General features: G+C 48.1%; 1 protein-coding gene and 1 long non-coding RNA gene across 2 annotated transcripts in view; both read right to left on the bottom strand.

Annotated features, from left to right (window-relative positions):
* Positions 1-21,723, bottom strand: part of LOC127918226 (transmembrane protein 245-like) — a 52,469-nt gene that overhangs the window by 23,390 nt on the left and 7,356 nt on the right. Inside the window, 3 exon segments of the mRNA XM_052501500.1 lie at positions 14,458-14,540; positions 14,671-14,775; positions 16,540-16,563. Of these exon segments, the coding sequence (XP_052357460.1) occupies positions 14,458-14,540; positions 14,671-14,775; positions 16,540-16,563 (212 nt within the window).
* The window catches only part of LOC127918227 (uncharacterized), a 4,720-nt gene continuing 439 nt past the window's right edge, over positions 17,443-21,723 (bottom strand). The window contains exons 1-9 of the long non-coding RNA XR_008099513.1: positions 21,473-21,723; positions 20,793-20,919; positions 20,507-20,728; positions 19,661-19,755; positions 19,057-19,278; positions 18,868-19,025; positions 18,484-18,642; positions 18,163-18,257; positions 17,443-17,590 (exon numbers count right to left, since the gene is read on the bottom strand). The exon at positions 21,473-21,723 is cut by the window's right edge and continues 439 nt beyond it. This is a non-coding gene — a long non-coding RNA (uncharacterized LOC127918227). The remainder of the gene's footprint in view (positions 17,591-18,162; positions 18,258-18,483; positions 18,643-18,867; positions 19,026-19,056; positions 19,279-19,660; positions 19,756-20,506; positions 20,729-20,792; positions 20,920-21,472) is intronic.

Here is a 21,723-nt window from a genome sequence, read left to right as displayed (position 1 = left end):
TGCGCCACCACTCCACGTGGCTGGCTATGTAAATAGCCTACTATGCGCCACCACTCCACGTGGCTGCCTAATTAAATAGCCTACTATGCGCCACCACTCCACGTGGCTGGCTAAGTAAATAGCCTACTATGCGCCACCACTCCACGTGGCTGCCTAAGTAAATAGCCTACTATGTGGCTGGCCCTACCACCACTCCACGTGGCTGCCTAATTAAATAGCCTACTATGCGCCACCACTCCACGTGGCTGCCTAATTAAATATCCTACTATGCGCCACCACTCCACGTGGCTGGATAAATGTAAACCACTACGTGGCTGCTACTACTATGCGCCACCACTCCACGTGGCTGGATATGTAAATAGCCTACTATGCGCCACCACTCCACGTGGCTGGCTAATAAATAAATAGCCTACTATGCGCCACCACTCCACGTGGCTGGCTAAGTAAATAGCCTACTATGCGCCACCACTCCACGTGGCTGGCTAATTAAATAGCCTACTATGCGCCACCACTCCACGTGGCTGGCTAAGTAAATAGCCTACTATGCGCCACCACTCCACGTGGCTGGCTAAGTAAATAGCCTACTATGCGCCACCACTCCACGTGGCTGGCTAAGTAAATAGCCTACTATGCGCCACCACTCCACGTGGCTGGATATGGCCTACTATGCGCCACCACTACGTGGCTGGATATATAAATAGCCTACTATGCGCCACCACTCCACGTGGCTGGCTAAGTAAATAGCCTACTATGCGCCACCACTCCACGTGGCTGGCTAAGTAAATAGCCTACTATGCGCCACCACTCCACGTGGCTGGCTAAGTAAATAGCCTACTATGCGCCACCACTCCACGTGGCTGGCTAATTAAATAGCCTACTATGCGCCACCACTCCACGTGGCTGGCTAATTAAATAGCCTACTATGCGCCACCACTCCACGTGGCTGGCTAATTAAATAGCCTACTATGCGCCACCACTCCACGTGGCTGGCTAAGTAAATAGCCTACTATGCGCCACCACTCCACGTGGCTGCCTAATTAAATAGCCTACTATGCGCCACCACTCCACGTGGCTGGCTAAGTAAATAGCCTACTATGCGCCACCACTCCACGTGGCTGGCTAAGTAAATAGCCTACTATGCGCCACCACTCCACGTGGCTGCCTAAGTAAATAGCCTACTATGCGCCACCACTCCACGTGGCTGGCTAAGTAAATAGCCTACTATGCGCCACCACTCCACGTGGCTGGCTAAGTAAATAGCCTACTATGCGCCACCACTCCACGTGGCTGGCTAAGTAAATAGCCTACTATGCGCCACCACTCCACGTGTGGCTGGCTATGTAAATAGCCTACTATGCGCCACCACTCCACGTGGCTGGCTAAGTAAATAGCCTACTATGCGCCACCACTCCACGTGGCTGGCTAATTAAATAGCCTACTATGCGCCACCACTCCACGTGGCTGGCTAAGTAAATAGCCTACTATGCGCCACCACTCCACGTGGCTGGCTAATTAAATAGCCTACTATGCGCCACCACTCCACGTGGCTGGCTAATTAAATAGCCTACTATGCGCCACCACTCACCTACTATGTGGCTGGCTAAGTAAATAGCCTACTATGCGCCACCACTCCACGTGGCTGGCTAAGTAAATAGCCTACTATGCGCCACCACTCCACGTGGCTGGCTAATTAAATAGCCTACTATGCGCCACCACTCCACGTGGCTGGCTAAAATAGCCTACTATGCGCCACCACTCCACGTGGCTGGCTAAGTAAATAGCCTACTATGCGCCACCACTCCACGTGGCTGGCTAATTAAATAACCTACTATGCGCCACCACTCCACGTGGCTGGCTAAGTAAATAGCCTACTATGCGCCACCACTCCACGTGGCTGGCTAAGTAAATAGCCTACTATGCGCCACCACTCCACGTGGCTGGCTAAGTAAATAGCCTACTATGCGCCACCACTCCACGTGGCTGGCTAAGTAAATAGCGCGCCACCACTGGCTGCGCTAATTAAATAGCCTACTATGCGCCACCACTCCACGTGGCTGGCTAAGTAAATAGCCTACTATGCGCCACCACTCCGTGGCTGGCTAAGTAAATAGCCTACTATGCGCCACCACTCCACGTGGCTGGCTAATTAAATAGCCTACTATGCGCCACCACTCCACGTGGCTGGCTAATGCGCCACCACTAAATAAATAGCCTACTATGCGCCACCACTCCACGTGGCTGGCTAATTAAATAGCCTACTATGCGCCACCACTCCACGTGGCTGCCTACTATGCGCCACCACTAAATAAATAGCCTACTATGCGCCACCACTCCGCGTGGCTGGCTAAGTAAATAGCCTACTATGCGCCACCACTCCACGTGGCTGCCTAAGTAAATAGCCTACTATGCGCCACCACTCCGCGTGGCTGGATATGTAAATAGCCTACTATGCGCCACCACTCCACGTGGCTGCCTATGTAAATAGCCTACTATGCGCCACCACTCCGCGTGGCTGGCTAAGTAAATAGCCTACTATGCGCCACCACTCCACGTGGCTGGCTAAGTAAATAGCCTACTATGCGCCACCACTCCACGTGGCTGGCTAAGTAAATAGCCTACTATGCGCCACCACTCCACGTGGCTGGCTAAGTAAATAGCCTACTATGCGCCACCACTCCGCGTGGCTGGCTAAGTAAATAGCCTACTATGCGCCACCACTCCGCGTGGCTGGCTAAGTAAATAGCCTACTATGCGCCACCACTCCACGTGGCTGGCTAAGTAAATAGCCTACTATGCGCCACCACTCCACGTGGCTGGCTAAGTAAATAGCCTACTATGCGCCACCACTCCACGTGGCTGGCTAAGTAAATAGCCTACTATGCGCCACCACTCCACGTGGCTGGCTAAGTAAATAGCCTACTATGCGCCACCACTCCACGTGGCTGGCTAAGTAAATAGCCTACTATGCGCCACCACTCCACGTGGCTGGCTAAGTAAATAGCCTACTATGCGCCACCACTCCACGTGGCTGGCTAAGTAAATAGCCTACTATGCGCCACCACTCCACGTGGCTGCCTAAGTAAATAGCCTACTATGCGCCACCACTCCACGTGGCTGGATATGTAAATAGCCTACTATGCGCCACCACTCCACGTGGCTGGCTAAGTAAATAGCCTACTATGCGCCACCACTCCACGTGGCTGCCTAATTAAATAGCCTACTATGCGCCACCACTCCACGTGGCTGGCTAAATAGCCTAAACCACTAGCTGGCTACTATATGCGCCACCACTCCACGTGGCTGGCTAAGTAAATAGCCTACTATGCGCCACCACTCCACGTGGCTGGCTAAGTAAATAGCCTACTATGCGCCACCACTCCACGTGGCTGGCTAAGTAAATAGCCTACTATGCGCCACCACTCCACGTGGCTGGCTAAGTAAATAGCCTACTATGCGCCACCACTCCACGTGGCTGGCTAAGTAAATAGCCTACTATGCGCCACCACTCCACGTGGCTGGCTAAGTAAATAGCCTACTATGCGCCACCACTCCACGTGGCTGGCTAAGTAAATAGCCTACTATGCGCCACCACTCCACGTGGCTGGCTAAGTAAATAGCCTACTATGCGCCACCACTCCACGTGGCTGGCTAAGTAAATAGCCTACTATGCGCCACCACTCCACGTGGCTGGCTAAGTAAATAGCCTACTATGCGCCACCACTCCACGTGGCTGCTAATTAAATAGCCTACTATGCGCCACCACTCCACGTGGCTGGCGTAATAATAATAAAAATAAGCCTACTATGCCCACTCCACGTACTATGCGCCACCACTCCACGTGGCTGCCTAATAAATAGCCTAAACCACTCCACGTGGCTGCCTAATTAAATAGCCTACTATGCGCCACCACTCCACGTGGCTGGCTAATTAAATAGCCTACTATGCGCCACCACTCCACGTGGCTGGCTAAGTAAATAGCCTACTATGCGCCACCACTCCACGTGGCTGGCTAATTAAATATCCTACTATGCGCCACCACTCCACGTGGCTGGATAATTAAATAGCCTACTATGCGCCACCACTCCACGTGGCTGGATATGTAAATAGCCTACTATGCGCCACCACTCCACGTGGCTGGCTAATTAAATAGCCTACTATGCGCCACCACTCCACGTGGCTGGCTAATTAAATAGCCTACTATGCGCCACCACTCCACGTGGCTGGCTAATTAAATAGCCTACTATGCGCCACCACTCCACGTGGCTGGCTAAGTAAATAGCCTACTATGCGCCACCACTCCACGTGGCTGGCTAATTAAATAGCCTACTATGCGCCACCACTCCACGTGGCTGGCTAAGTAAATAGCCTACTATGCGCCACCACTCCACGTGGCTGGCTAATTAAATAGCCTACTATGCGCCACCACTCCACGTGGCTGGCTAAGTAAATAGCCTACTATGCGCCACCACTCCACGTGGCTGGCTAAGTAAATAGCCTACTATGCACCACCACTCCACGTGGCTGCCTAATTAAATATCCTACTATGCGCCACCACTCCACGTGGCTGGATATGTAAATAGCCTACTATGCGCCACCACTCCACGTGGCTGGCTAATTAAATAGCCTACTATGCGCCACCACTCCACGTGGCTGGATATGTAAATAGCCTACTATGCGCCACCACTCCACGTGGCTGGCTAATTAAATAGCCTACTATGCGCCACCACTCCACGTGGCTGGCTAATTAAATAGCCTACTATGCGCCACCACTCCACGTGGCTGGCTAAGTAAATAGCCTACTATGCGCCACCACTCCACGTGGCTGGCTAATTAAATAGCCTACGTGTGGCTGGCTAATTAAATAGCCTACTATGCGCCACCACTCCACGTGGCTGGCTAAGTAAATAGCCTACTATGCGCCACCACTCCACGTGGCTGGCTAAGTAAATAGCCTACTATGCGCCACCACTCCACGTGGCTGGCTAAGTAAATAGTCTACTATGCGCCACCACTCCACGTGGCTGGCTAAGTAAATAGCCTACTATGCGCCACCACTCCACGTGGCTGGCTAAGTAAATAGCCTACTATGCGTGGCTGGCTACCACTATGCGCCACGTGGCTGGCTAATTAAATAGCCTACTATGCGCCACCACTCCACGTGGCTGGCTAAGTAAATACTATGCCTACTATGCGCCACCACTCCACGTGGCTGGCTAAGTAAATAGCCTACTATGCGCCACCACTCCACGTGGCTGCCTAATTAAATAGCCTACTATGCGCCACCACTCCACGTGGCTGGATATGTAAATAGCCTACTATGCGCCACCACTCCACGTGGCTGGCTAAGTAAATAGCCTACTATGCGCCACCACTCCACGTGGCTGGCTAAGTAAATAGCCTACTATGCGCCACCACTCCACGTGGCTGGCTAATTAAATAGCCTACTATGCGCCACCACTCCACGTGGCTGGCTAATTAAATAGCCTACTATGCGCCACCACTCCACGTGGCTGGCTAATTAAATAGCCTACTATGCGCCACCACTCCACGTGGCTGGCTAAGTAAATAGCCTACTATGCGCCACCACTCCACGTGGCTGGCTAATTAAATAGCCTACTATGCGCCACCACTCCACGTGGCTGGCTAAGTAAATAGCCTACTATGCGCCACCACTCCACGTGGCTGGCTAAGTAAATAGCCTACTATGCGCCACCACTCCACGTGGCTGGCTAAGTAAATAGCCTACTATGCGCCACCACTCCACGTGGCTGGCTAAGTAAATAGCCTACTATGCGCCCACCACTCCACGTGGCTGGCTAATTAAATAGCCACGTGGCTGGCTAATTAAATAGCCTACTATGCGCCACCACTCCACGTGGCTGGCTAATTAAATAGCCTACTATGCGCCACCACTCCACGTGGCTGGCTAAGTAAATAGCCTACTATGCGCCACCACTCCACGTGGCTGGCTAAGTAAATAGCCTACTATGCGCCACCACTCCACGTGGCTGGCTAATTAAATAGCCTACTATGCGCCACCACTCCACGTGGCTGGCTAAGTAAATAGCCTACTATGCGCCACCACTCCACGTGGCTGGCTAAGTAAATAGCCTACTATGCGCCACCACTCCACGTGGCTGGCTAAGTAAATAGCCTACTATGCGCCACCACTCCACGTGGCTGGCTAATTAAATAGCCACTACTATGCGCCACCACTCCACGTGGCTGGCTAAGTAAATAGCCTACTATGCGCCACCACTCCACGTGGCTGGCTAAGTAAATAGCCTACTATGCGCCACCACTCCACGTGGCTGGCTAAGTAAATAGCCTACTATGCGCCACCACTCCACGTGGCTGGCTAAGTAAATAGCCTACTATGCGCCACCACTCCACGTGGCTGGCTAAGTAAATAGCCTAACCACTCCACGTGGCTGGCTATAAATAGCCACGCACCACCCACGTGGCTGGCTAAGTAAATAGCCTACTATGCGCCACCACTCCACGTGGCTGGCTAAGTAAATAGCCTACTATGCGCCACCACTCCACGTGGCTGGCTAAGTAAATAGCCTACTATGCGCCACCACTCCACGTGGCTGGCTAAGTAAATAGCCTACTATGTGGCTGGCCACCACCACCACGTGGCTGGCTAAGTAAATAGCCTACTATGCGCCACCACTCCGCGTGGCTGGCTAAGTAAATAGCCTACTATGCGCCACCACTCCACGTGGCTGGCTAAGTAAATAGCCTACTATGCGCCACCACTCCACGTGGCTGGCTAAGTAAATAGCCTACTATGCGCCACCACTCCACGTGGCTGGCTAAGTAAATAGCCTACTATGCGCCACCACTCCACGTGGCTGGCTAAGTAAATAGCCTACTATGCGCCACCACTCCACGTGGCTGGCTAAGTAAATAGCCTACTATGCGCCACCACTCCACGTGGCTGGCTAAGTAAATAGCCTACTATGCGCCACCACTCCACGTGGCTGGCTAATTAAATAGCCTACTATGCGCCACCACTCCACGTGGCTGGCTAAGTAAATAGCCTACTATGCGCCACCACTCCACGTGGCTGGCTAATTAAATAGCCTACTATGCGCCACCACTCCACGTGGCTGGCTAAGTAAATAGCCTACTATGCGCCACCACTCCACGTGGCTGGCTAAGTAAACCAGTGGCTGGCTACTAAATGCGCCACCACTCCACGTGGCTGGCTAATTAAATAGCCTACTATGCGCCACCACTCCACGTGGCTGGCTAAGTAAATAGCCTACTATGCGCCACCACTCCACGTGGCTGGCTAAGTAAATAGCCTACTATGCGCCACCACTCCACGTGGCTGGCTAAGTAAATAGCCTACTATGCGCCACCACTCCACGTGGCTGGCTAAGTAAATAGCCTACTATGCGCCACCACTCCACGTGGCTGGCTAAGTAAATAGCCTACTATGCGCCACCACTCCACGTGGCTGGCTAAGTAAATAGCCTACTATGCGCCACCACTCCACGTGGCTGGCTAAGTAAATAGCCTACTATGCGCCACCACTCCACGTGGCTGGCTAAGTAAATAGCCTACTATGCGCCACCACTCCACGTGGCTGGCTAAGTAAATAGCCTACTATGCGCCACCACTCCACGTGGCTGGCTAAGTAAATAGCCTACTATGCGCCACCACTCCACGTGGCTGGCTAAGTAAATAGCCTACTATGCGCCACCACTCCACGTGGCTGGCTAAGTAAATAGCCTACTATGCGCCACCACTCCACGTGGCTGGCTAAGTAAATAGCCTACTATGCGCCACCACTCCACGTGGCTGGCTAAGTAAATAGCCTACTATGCTCCACGTGGCTGGCTAAGTAAATAGCCTACTATGCGCCACCACTCCACGTGGCTGGCTAAGTAAATAGCCTACTATGCGCCACCACCTACTGGCTAAGTAAATAGCCTACTATGCGCCACCACTCCACGTGGCTGGCTAAGTAAATAGCCTACTATGCGCCACCACTCCACGTGGCTGGCTAAGTAAATAGCCTACTATGCGCCACCACTCCACGTGGCTGGCTAAGTAAATAGCCTACTATGCGCCACCACTCCACGTGGCTGGCTAAGTAAATAGCCTACTATGCGCCACCACTCCACGTGGCTGGCTAAGTAAATAGCCTACTATGCGCCACCACTCCACGTGGCTGGCTAAGTAAATAGCCTACTATGCGCCACCACTCCACGTGGCTGGCTAAGTAAATAGCCTACTATGCGCCACCACTCCACGTGGCTGGCTAAGTAAATAGCCTACTATGCGCCACCACTCCACGTGGCTGGCTAAGTAAATAGCCTACTATGCGCCACCACTCCACGTGGCTGGCTAAGTAAATAGCCTACTATGCGCCACCACTCGCCACCACTCCACGTGGCTGGCTAAGTAAATAGCCTACTATGCGCCACCACTCCACGTGGCTGGCTAAGTAAATAGCCTACTATGCGCCACCACTCCACGTGGCTGGCTAAGTAAATAGCCTACTATGCGCCACCACTCCACGTGGCTGGCTAAGTAAATAGCCTACTATGCGCCACCACTCCACGTGGCTGGCTAAGTAAATAGCCTACTATGCGCCACCACTCCACGTGGCTGGCTAAGTAAATAGCCTACTATGCGCCACCACTCCACGTGGCTGGCTAAGTAAATAGCCTACTATGCGCCACCACTCCACGTGGCTGGCTAAGTAAATAGCCTACTATGCGCCACCACTCCACGTGGCTGGCTAAGTAAATAGCCTACTATGCGCCACCACTCCACGTGGCTGGCTAAGTAAATAGCCTACTATGCGCCACCACTCCACGTGGCTGGCTAAGTAAATAGCCTACTATGCGCCACCACTCCACGTGGCTGGCTAAGTAAATAGCCTACTATGCGCCACCACTCCACGTGGCTGGCTAAGTAAATAGCCTACTATGCGCCACCACTCCACGTGGCTGGCTAAGTAAATAGCCTACTATGCGCCACCACTCCACGTGGCTGGCTAAGTAAATAGCCTACTATGCGCCACCACCACCCACGTGGCTGGCTAAGTAAATAGCCTACTATGCGCCACCACTCCACGTGGCTGGCTAAGTAAATAGCCTACTATGCGCCACCACTCCACGTGGCTGGCTAAAAATAGCCTACTATGCGCCACCACTCCACGTGGCTGGCTAAGTAAATAGCCTACTATGCGCCACCACTCCACGTGGCTGGCTAAGTAAATAGCCTACTATGCGCCACCACTCCACGTGGCTGGCTAAGTAAATAGCCTACTATGCGCCACCACTCCACGTGGCTGGCTAAGTAAATAGCCTACTATGCGCCACCACTCCACGTGGCTGGCTAAGTAAATAGCCTACTATGCGCCACCACTCCACGTGGCTGGCTAAGTAAATAGCCTACTATGCGCCACCACTCCACGTGGCTGGCTAATTAAATAGCCTACTATGCGCCACCACTCCACGTGGCTGGCTAAGTAAATAGCCTACTATGCGCCACCACTCCACGTGGCTGGATATGTAAATAGCCTACTATGCGCCACCACTCCACGTGGCTGGCTAATTAAATAGCCTACTATGCGCCACCACTCCACGTGGCTGGCCTACTATGCGCCACCAAATGGCTAATTAAATAGCCTACTATGCGCCACCACTCCACGTGGCTGGCTAAGTAAATAGCCTACTATGCGCCACCACTCCACGTGGCTGGCTAATTAAATAGCCTACTATGCGCCACCACTCCACGTGGCTGGCTAAGTAAATAGCCTACTATGCGCCACCACTCCACGTGGCTGGCTAAGTAAATAGCCTACTATGCGCCACCACTCCACGTGGCTGGCTAAGTAAATAAATAGCCTACTATGCGCCACCACTCCACGTGGCTGGCTAAGTAAATAGCCTACTATGCGCCACCACTCCACGTGGCTGGCTAAGTAAATAGCCTACTATGCGCCACCACTCCACGTGGCTGGCTAAGTAAATAGCCTACTATGCGCCACCACTCCACGTGGCTGGCTAAGTAAATAGCCTACTATGCGCCACCACTCCACGTGGCTGGCTAAGTAAATAGCCTACTATGCGCCACCACTCCACGTGGCTGGCTAAGTAAATAGCCTACTATGCGCCACCACTCCACGTGGCTGGCTAAGTAAATAGCCTACTATGCGCCACCACTCCACGTGGCTGGCTAAGTAAATAGCCTACTATGCGCCACCACTCCACGTGGCTGGCTAAGTAAATAGCCTACTATGCGCCACCACTCCACGTGGCTGGCTAAGTAAATAGCCTACTATGCGCCACCACTCCACGTGGCTGGCTAAGTAAATAGCCTACTATGCACCACCACTCCACGTGGCTGGCTAAGTAAATAGCCTACTATGCGCCACCACTCCACGTGGGCTGGCTAAGTAAATAGCCTACTATGCGCCACCACTCCACGTGGCTGGCTAAGTAAATAGCCTACTATGCGCCACCACTCCACGAGGCTGGCTAAGTAAATAGCCTACTATGCGCCACCACTCCACGTGGCTGGCTAAGTAAATAGCCTACTATGCGCCACCACTCCACGTGGCTGGCTAAGTAAATAGCCTACTATGCGCCACCACTCCACGTGGCTGGCTAAGTAAATAGCCTACTATGCGCCACCACTCCACGTGGCTGGCTAAGTAAATAGCCTACTATGCGCCACCACTCCACGAGGCTGGCTAAGTAAATAGCCTACTATGCGCCACCACTCCACGAGGCTGGCTAAGTAAATAGCCTACTATGCGCCACCACTCCACGAGGCTGGCTAAGTAAATAGCCTACTATGCGCCACCACTCCACGTGGCTGGCTATGTAAATAGCCTACTATGCGCCACCACTCCACGTGGCTGGCTAAGTAAATAGCCTACTATGCGCCACCACTCCACGTGGCTGGCTAAGTAAATAGCCTACTATGCGCCACCACTCCACGAGGCTGGCTAAGTAAATAGCCTACTATGCGCCACCACTCCACGAGGCTGGCTAAGTAAATAGCCTACTATGCGCCACCACTCCACGTGGCTGGATATGTAAATAGCCTACTATGCGCCACCACTCCACGTGGCTGGCTAAGTAAATAGCCTACTATGCGCCACCACTCCACGAGGCTGGCTAAGTAAATAGCCTACTATGCGCCACCACTCCACGTGGCTGGCTAAGTAAATAGCCTACTATGCGCCACCACTCCACGAGGCTGGCTAAGTAAATAGCCTACTATGCGCCACCACTCCACGTGGCTGGCTAAGTAAATAGCCTACTATGCGCCACCACTCCAAATAGCGCGCCACCACTCCACGGGCTGGCTAAGTAAATAGCCTACTATGCGCCACCACTCCACGTGGCTGGATATGTAAATAGCCTACTATGCGCCACCACTCCACGTGGCTGGCTAAGTAAATAGCCTACTATGCGCCACCACTCCACGAGGCTGGCTAAGTAAATAGCCTACTATGCGCCACCACTCCACGAGGCTGGCTAAGTAAATAGCCTACTATGCACCACCACTCCACGAGGCTGGCTAAGTAAATAGCCTACTATGCGCCACCACTCCACGTGGCTGGCTAAGTAAATAGCCTACTATGCGCCACCACTCCACGTGGCTGGCTAAGTAAATAGCCTACTATGCGCCACCACTCCACGTGGCTGGCTAAGTAAATAGCCTACTATGCGCCACCACTCCACGTGGCTGGCTAATTAAATATCCTACTATGCACCACCACTCCACGAGGCTGGCTAAGTAAATATCCTACTATGCACCACCACTCCACGAGGCTGGCTAAGTAAATAGCCTACTATGCGCCACCACTCCACGTGGCTGGCTAAGTAAATATCCTACTATGCACCACCACTCCACGAGGCTGGCTAAGTAAATATCCTACTATGCACCACCACTCCACGAGGCTGGCTAAGTAAATATCCTACTATGCACCACCACTCCACGAGGCTGGCTAAGTGAAACACACCAAAGAAAATACATGAATGTGTCAGAAAAGAATAATTCGGCAAAGTCGTAAATTTCACCTCATCGTTACATTACATTACATTACATTACATGGGCGGTGCAAATTCACAGGCATCATGCTCTCTCCCTCAGTGGAAAATCATTTGACTGCAACCACAGATCTGTATATAATGACGAGATGCTCATGTCTCTGCCCAAACAATGGGAGTCGTTGTCCCAAAGATGGGAAGGCAGGTGACAAGCTTAGGTCCAAAATAAGAACATAGAAACGCATTGGACAGATTTTGGCGAGTGTGAAACCTCTCACTTTGCCTCTTCCTCTCTGCTGCATTTCCCTGTTATCACTCACTTTGTGACTGACCGGCGCCTGTCCTATAAATAGATCGCTAGAAGAAGGAAAGTAGCCTAGTTAATATGAAGTGGAAAATGTAGCTGGCTGATTATCTGACTGCCGACGCTAATGGAAAACACTGCCTTCCACATCAACAACTCACCCCCCAGCAAGAAGAGCTCACCTTCCACATCAACAACTCACCCCCCAGCAAGAAGAGCTCACCTTCCACATCAACAACTCACCCCCCAGCAAGAAGAGCTCACCTTCCACATCAACAACTCACCCCCAGCAAGAAGAGCTCACCTTCCACATCAACAACTCACCCCCCAGCTAGAAGAGCTCACCTTCCACATCAACAACTCACCCCCCAGCAAGAAGAGCTCACCTTCCACATCAACAACTCACCCCCCAGCAAGAAGAGCTCACCTTCCACATCAACACCTCACCCCCCAGCAAGAAGAGCTCACCTCCCACATCAACACCTCACCCCCAGCAACTCACCTCCCAGCACCTCACCCCCAAAGAAGAGCTCACCTCCAGCCTCACCCCCAGCAAGAAGAGCTCCCTCCCACATCAACACTCACCCCCAGCAAGAAGAGCTCACCTCCCACATCAACACCTCACCCCCCAGCAAGAAGAGCTCACCTCCCACATCAACACCTCACCCCCCAGCAAGAAGAGCTCACCTTCCACATCAACAAGAAGAGCTCACCTTCACCCCCAGCAAGAAGAGCTCACCTTCCACATCAACAACTCACCCCCAGCAAGAGCTCACCTTCCACATCAACAACTCACCCCCCAGCAAGAAGAGCTCACCTTCCACATCAACAACTCACCCCCCAGCAAGAAGAGCTCACCTTCCACATCAACAACTCACCCCCCAGCAAGAAGAGCTCACCTTCCACATCAACAACCTCACCCCCCAGCAACTCACCCCCAGCAAGAAGAGCTCACCTTCCACATCAACAACTCACCCCCCAGCAAGAAGAGCTCACCTTCCACATCAACAACTCACCCCCAGCAAGAAGAGCTCACCTTCCACATCAACAACTCACCCCCCAGCAAGAAGAGCTCACCTTCCACATCAACAACTCACCCCCAGCAAGAAGAGCTCACCTTCCCACATCAACACCTCACCCCCAGCAAGAAGAGCTCACCTTCCACATCAACAACTCACCCCCAGCAAGAAGCTCACCTTCCACATCAACAACTCACCCCCCAGCAAGAAGAGCTCACCTTCCACATCAACAACTCACCCCCCAGCAAGAAGAGCTCACCTTCCCATCAACAACTCACCCCCAGCAAGAAGAGCTCACCTTCCCATCAATCAACAACTCACCCCCAGCAAGAAGAGCTCACCTTCCACATCATCAAGCAAGAAGAGCTCACTCCACAGCTCACCCCCAGCAAGAAGAGCTCACCTTCCACATCAACAACTCACCCCCCAGCAAGAAGAGCTCACCTTCCACATCAACAACTCACCCCCCAGCAAGAAGAGCTCACCTTCCACATCAACAACTCACCCCCCAGCAAGAAGAGCTCACCTTCCACATCAATGGTCAACAACTCACCCCCAGCAAGAAGAGCTCACCTTCCACATCAACAACTCACCCCCAGCAAGAAGAGCTCACCTTCCACATCAACAACTCACCCCCAGCAAGAAGAGCTCACCTTCCACATCAATGGTCAACAACTCACCCCCAGCAAGAGCTCACCTTCCACATCAATGGTCAACAACTCACCCCAGCAGCAGGGGCAACACACTCCTCCTGTGGCAAACCATGCAGGTCTGGCTTTGGCCTGCACAGCCACAGCCACTGGCACAACCACAACCCCACACAGTAATCACACCTCTGTGACAATTGGGAGTAACATCCTCATCAATATTGATGGACAGCCAAGTGTACAAGGTGTGTGTGTGTGTGTGTGTGTGTGTGTGTGTGTGTGTGTGTGTGTGTGTGTGTGTGTGTGTGTGTGTGTGTGTGTGTGTGTGTGTGTGTGTGTGTGTGTGTGTGTGTGTGTGTGTGTGTGTGTGTGTGTGTGTGTGTGTGTGTGTGTGTGTGTGTTCGTGCGTGTGTGCGTTCGTGCGTGTGTGTGTGCGCGTGTGTGCGTGTGTCTCTTACTTGGCCCATTCTGGATGGCTGGACACAGTCTCGTTGATAAGGTTACTGGTGACCTCTATGATATGAACACTCTCATGATGAACCTACAGAGAGAGAGAGAGAGAGAGTGAGGTTATGCTGAAAATAGCCTATATCTCAATTCGCTACAGTATGTACAGTGGAAGAGGAGGAAATCAAACTATGGTAAGCTCTGAGGAACACACAGTACCGCACCATAGCAGTGAGCAGGAGACCCATGAGCAGAGTTCCTGTCACCAGCAGGAAGATGATGAAGATACTGATGAGTTTATCCAGGGAGCGCTCTAACCATATGACCATCTACAGAGAGAGAGAGAAAGAGAGAGAGAGCGATAAAAAAGAAAGGGAAAGGTGACAGAGAGAAAGAGAGACATAAGTCAGTATCTGCCATTAGGAGTTGTCGCAGATGTGACTGGACACATGGAGAAACCTGTGTCCTTCTCCCCTGGGAAACCAGAGACCAAGGCAGAAATTCTGTGTCTGTACTACAGCCTACCGCCACCATCTTGGATCCTGAGAACAGCCTGTGTACACAGACACACTCTATCACACACCATGCATGAGTGCACGCATGTTAAACCCCAGGGCTGTGTGTGAGACGTGTGCTCTGTCTGCAATCTCTTTACACGTCTTTATTGTAACTTTTAAGAGGCAGTTCCTCTAAGGGCCACAGAGAAGGACAGTCACTCCCCAGTATTTAGGTTTCTCTATGTCCCCTGCCTTATAACAACCCTATGATACCTTATGATGATGCCTTCCTAAGTGACCTGGGAGTGTGTGAGGTCACTGAGGAAGAATGCTGAACGTTACCATCAGGAGGCTGGAGGTGATGGTGAGATATTAGTAAGACAGTGTCCCAGTGGTATTACACAACATGGCCACTGACCTGACAGCACATGAAGCAACCTCAGAGTATTGAAACACATCCTGAGTCAACACATAACAGAACGAGAAGCTGAGAGAACTAGAAAATCTACAATATAGACTCTACAGAAATATAGACTACAGCAAAGCTCAGCTCAAGACCAGTCAGAATCAGAATTGGTTTGATGTAACTGCTGTTTTAAAGGTAGACTCAGCGATATGATGTAGATGCACAAAGTAACCAGCGAGTGGGTCAATTTCCACAACAACTAAGAGCGTTGGAGAGAGAGGCTCAACTTCTCCTCTGTTTTGTTCCTGTAGCTAGAACGCTCTATCAGTGTGAAGCGAACCTGTGAACATGCGCAGATACTGTGTGACTGTGTGAAAGCAAAGTCTTGTATCTCACTCATCTCAATATCAGCCGTGCTGCTCGAGGCTGAGTCTACCTTTAAAGATGCTAATCCAACGCCTTCACTACAGATTAGTCATTTATATGGATGTCCCACCATGTCCAATATGGATTAGACTCCAACTCAACCCAACCCAGTACCAGCTCAGTCCCACCCCTCCCAAACCCATGTAACCCCCAGGACACCACCCAGATCTTTCTTTAGGAGGTCTGCTAATGCCCTCCATGGTACAGCTCTTCATTTCCAGAACTAGGGAATAGCAGGGGGCGTCTACCCTGTCTTGGTAATAGTAGGGGCAGTCCTTCCCCCCCAACCCAACCCCCCCGGCACTCCCCTCAGCTTGGTCTAAAGCAGTCTCTTCTCTCCATGCACCTCACACACGCGCATAAGCCAACCAGCCAATCAAATCACAGAGGAGAAGCTAAGGAAGGTTGAGGAGCCAATAAATGAGCTCGCCCCACCGTAGCTTCACCACAACAGAAGCAGGAAGCAGGGAGGAAGTGAGGTTAGCGAGGCGCGGAGACAGGATGGAGGGATGACAGTGGACGGTTACAGCGTCACTCCAAGCTACTATAGGGCGCTCACACTGCTTCACATACTCTCTTTCTTCCTTCCTTTATCCTTTCTCTCTCTTTTGTTCTCTGACTATTTCACACTCATACACACTCTTCCTCTTCTTGTCTCTTTCATTCTCATTTTGACATTATTTCAGACGCACACTTTCATGCTCTCTCTCTCTCTCTCTCTCTCTCTCTCTCTCTCTCAGCAGAGCTCTCCTCCAGAACATTACCTGCTTGTTAAGCCAATGCCAGAGCTTCAGGAGGAGACAAAGAGACATTGGGGAAATTATTATTTGACAAACCTGTGAAGCAATCATCACATGGTTCCCAAGCACAAACACCACAGATTGTGATTGGATACAGGCAGTAAAGGGGGGCTTTAGAAAACAGGAAGTGATGCAGGGTATTTCGGAGTGAATGCCGCTCTGATTGGATACCAGATGTGTCAACGTGTGCTTGAGCAGAATACAAAAAAACAACAAAACGGTGCAGAGAAAAAGAGAGCGAGTGAAATGTTTTTTCTTCTTTCCTCAATGAGGTGAAGACGAGGGGGGTTAGACGAGGGGGTGAGAGGAGGGGGGTGAGACGAGGGGGTGAGAGGAGGGGGGTTAGGCGAGGGGGTGAGAGGAGGGGGGTGAGACAAGGGGGTAAGACGAGGGGGGTGAGACAAGAGTTAAAACAATTAAGTGACATCATTCAGTAGTAATATAACCTGTAGGGAGATCATTCAGTAGTAATATAACCTGTAGGGAGATCATTCAGTAGTTTATTAACCTGTAGGGAGATCATTCAGTAGTAATATTAACCTGTAGGGAGATCATTCAGTAGTAATATTAACCTGTAGGGAGATCATTCAGTAGTAATATTAACCTGTAGGGAGATCATTCAGTAGTAATATTAACCTGTAATAGGGAGATCATTCAGTAGTAATATAACCTGTGGGAGATCATTCAGTAGTAATATTAACCTGTAGGGAGATCATTCAGTAGTAATATTAACCTGTAGGGGGAGATCATTCAGTAGTAATATTAACCTGTAGGGAGATCATTCAGTAGTAATATTAACCTGTAGGAGATCATTCAGTAGTAATATTAACCTGTAAGATCATTCAGTAGTAATATTAACCTGGGAGATCATTCAGTAGTAATATTAACCTGTAGGGAGATCATTCAGTAGTAATATTAACCTGTAGGGAGATCATTCAGTAGTAATATTAACCTGTAGGGAGATCATTCAGTAGTAATATTAACCTGTAGGGAGATCATTCAGTAGTAATATAACCTGTAGGGTAGATCATTCAGTAGTAATATTAACCTGTAGGGAGATCATTCAGTAGTAATATTAACCTGTAGGGAGATCATTCAGTAGTAATGTATAACCTGTAGGGAGATCATTCAGTAGTAATATTAACCTGTAGGAGATCATTCAGTAGTAATATTAACCTGTAGGAGATCATTCAGTAGTAATATTAACCTGTAGGGAGATCATTCAGTAGTAATATTAACCTGTAGGGAGATCATTCAGTAGTAATATTAACCTGTAGGAGATCATTCAGTAGTAATATTAACCTGTAGGGAGATCATTCAGTAGTCATATTAACCTGTAGGGAGATCATTCAGTAGTAATATTAACCTGTAGGGAGATCATTCAGTAGTAATATTAACCTGTAGGGAGATCATTCAGTAGTAATATTAACCTGTAGGAGATCATTCAGTAGTAATATTAACCTGTAGGAGATCATTCAGTAGTATATTAACCTGTAGGGAGATCATTCAGTAGTAATATTAACCTGTAGGGAGATCATTCAGTAGTAATATTAACCTGTAGGGAGATCATTCAGTAGTCATATTAACCTGTAGGGAGATCATTCAGTAGTAATATTAACCTGAAGGGAGATCATTCAGTAGTAATATTAACCTGTAGGGAGATCATTCACTAGTTTATTAACCTGTATAGGGAGATCATTCAGTAGTCATATTAACCTGTAGGGAGATCATTCAGTAGTAATATTAACCTGTAGGGAGATCATTCAGTAGTAATATTAACCTGTAGGGAGATCATTCAGTAGTAATATTAACCTGTAGGGAGATCATTCAGTAGTAATATTAACCTGTAGGGAGATCATTCAGTAGTAATATTAACCTGTAGGGAGATCATTCAGTAGTAATATTAACCTGTAGGGAGATCATTCAGTAGTAATATTAACCTGTAGGGAGATCATTCAGTAGTCATATTAACCTGTAGGGAGATCATTCAGTAGTAATATTAACCTGTAGGGAGATCATTCAGTAGTTTATTAACCTGTAGGGAGATCATTCAGTAGTAATATTAACCTGTAGGGAGATCATTCAGTAGTTTATTAACCCGTGTAGGGAGATCATTCAGTAGTAATATTAACCTGTAGGGAGATCATTCAGTAGTAATATTAACCTGTAGGGAGATCATTCAGTAGTAATATTAACCTGTAGGGAGATCATTCAGTAGTAATATTAACCTGTAGGGAGATCATTCAGTAGTAATATTAACCTGTAGGGAGATCATTCAGTAGTAATATTAACCTGTAGGGAGATCATTCAGTAGTAATATTAACCTGTAGGGAGATCATTCAGTAGTTTATTAACCTGTAGGGAGATCATTCAGTAGTAATATTAACCTGTAGGGAGATCATTCAGTAGTAATATTAACCTGTAGGGAGATCATTCAGTAGTTTATTAACCTGTAGGGAGATCATTCAGTAGTATATTAACCTGTAGGGAGATCATTCAGTAGTAATATTAACCTGTAGGGAGATCATTCAGTAGTAATATTAACCTGTAGGGAGATCATTCAGTAGTTTATTAACCTGTAGGGAGATCATTCAGTAGTAATATTAACCTGTAGGGAGATCATTCAGTAGTAATATTAACCTGTAGGGAGATCATTCAGTAGTTTATTAACCTGTAGGGAGATCATTCAGTAGTAATATTAACCTGTAGGGAGATCATTCAGTAGTAATATTAACCTGTAGGGAGATCATTCAGTAGTAATATTAACCTGTAGGGAGATCATTCAGTAGTAATATTAACCTGTAGGGAGATCATTCAGTAGTTTATTAACCTGTAGGGAGATCATTCAGTAGTAATATTAACCTGTAGGGAGATCATTCAGTAGTAATATTAACCTGTAGGGAGATCATTCAGTAGTAATATTAACCTGTAGGGAGATCATTCAGTAGTAATATTAACCTGTAGGGAGATCATTCAGTAGTAATATTAACCTGTAGGGAGATCATTCAGTAGTAATATTAACCTGTAGGGAGATCATTCAGTAGTAATATTAACCTGTAGGGAGATCATTCAGTAGTTTATTAACCTGTAGGGAGATCATTCAGTAGTCATATTAACCTGTAGGGAGATCATTCAGTAGTAATATTAACCTGTAGGGAGATCATTCAGTAGTTTATTAACCTGTAGGGAGATCATTCAGTAGTAATATTAACCTAACATTCAGTAGTAATATTAACCTGTAGGGAGATCATTCAGTAGTAATATTAACCTGTAGGGAGATCATTCAGTAGTAATATTAACCTGTAGGGAGATCATTCAGTAGTATATTAACCTGTAGGGAGATCATTCAGTAGTATCATTCAGTAGTAATATTAACCTGTAGGGAGATCATTCAGTAGTAATATTAACCTGTAGGGAGATCATTCAGTAGTAATATTAACCTGTAGGAGATCATTCAGTAGTAATATTAACCTGTAGGAGATCATTCAGTAGTAATATTAACCTGTAGGGAGATCATTCAGTAGTAATATTAACCTGTAATATTAACCTGTAGGGAGATCATTCAGTAGTAATATTAACCTGTAGGGAGATAGTAATATTAACCTGTATCATTCAGTAGTAATATTAACCTGTAGGGAGATCATTCAGTAGTAATATTAACCTGTAGGGAGATCATTCAGTAGTTTATTAACCTGTAGGGAGATCATTCAGTAGTAATATTAACCTGTAGGGAGATCATTCAGTAGTAATATTAACCTGTAGGGAGATCATTCAGTAGTAATATTAACCTGTAGGGAGATCATTCAGTAGTAATATTAACCTGTAGGGAGATCATTCAGTAGTAAACCTGTATTAACCTGTAGGGAGATCATTCAGTAGTAATATTAACCTGTAGGGATCATTCAGATCATTCCTGTAGTAGTTTATTAACCTGTAGGGAGATCATTCAGTAGTCATATTAACCTGTAGGGAGATCATTCAGTAGTAATATTAACCTGTAGGGAGATCATTCAGTAGTTTATTAACCTGTAGGGAGATCATTCAGTAGTAATATTAACCTGTAGGGAGATCATTCAGTAGTAATATTAACCTGTAGGGAGATCATTCAGTAGTAATATTAACCTGTAGGGAGATCATTCAGTAGTTTATTAACCTGTAGGGAGATCATTCAGTAGTAATATTAACCTGTAGGGAGATCATTCAGTAGTAATATTAACCTGTAGGGAGATCATTCAGTAGTCATATTAACCTGTAGGGAGATCATTCAGTAGTAATATTAACCTGTAGGGAGATCATTCAGTAGTTTATTAACCTGTAGGGAGATCATTCAGTAGTAATATTAACCTGTAGGGAGATCATTCAGTAGTAATATTAACCTGTAGGGAGATCATTCAGTAGTTTTAACCTTAATCCAGTAGTAGTAGGAGATCATTCAGTAGTAATATTAACCTGTAGGGAGATCATTCAGTAGTAATATTAACCTGTAGGGAGATCATTCAGTAGTAATATTAACCTGTAGGGAGATCATTCAGTAGTAATATTAACCTGTAGGGAGATCATTCAGTAGTAATATTAACCTGTAGGGAGATCATTCAGTAGTAATATTAACCTGTAGGGAGATCATTCAGTAGTAATATTAACCTGTAGGGAGATCATTCAGTAGTAATATTAACCTGTAGGGAGATCATTCAGTAGTAGGGAGATCATTCAGTAGTTTATTAACCTGTAGGGAGATCATTCAGTAATATTAACCTGTAGGGATCATTCAACCTGTAGGGAGATCATTCAGTAGTAATATTAACCTGTAGGGAGATCATTCAGTAGTAATATTAACCCGTAGGGAGATCATTCAGTAGTAATATTAACCTGTAGGGAGATCATTCAGTAGTAATATAACCTGTAGGGAGAACATTCAGTAGTAATATTAACCTGTAGGGAGATCATTCAGTATTAATATTAACCCGTAAGGAGATCATTCAGTAATAATATTAACCTGTAAGGAGATCATTCATATATCACAGAGAAGACCAGCTCCTGCCTCTTCACCCAGCTTCAACACTTACCTTAACTGTCCAGAACCGTTACCCCAGGGTAGACAGTACACTATCAATCAATCAATCAATCAAATTTTATTTATATAGCCCTTCG

This window comes from Oncorhynchus keta, unplaced genomic scaffold (genome assembly GCF_023373465.1).
Source record: "Oncorhynchus keta strain PuntledgeMale-10-30-2019 unplaced genomic scaffold, Oket_V2 Un_contig_13818_pilon_pilon, whole genome shotgun sequence".
Classification (NCBI taxonomy): domain Eukaryota; kingdom Metazoa; phylum Chordata; class Actinopteri; order Salmoniformes; family Salmonidae; genus Oncorhynchus; species Oncorhynchus keta.
This window is presented reverse-complemented; position numbering and strand designations above follow the sequence as displayed.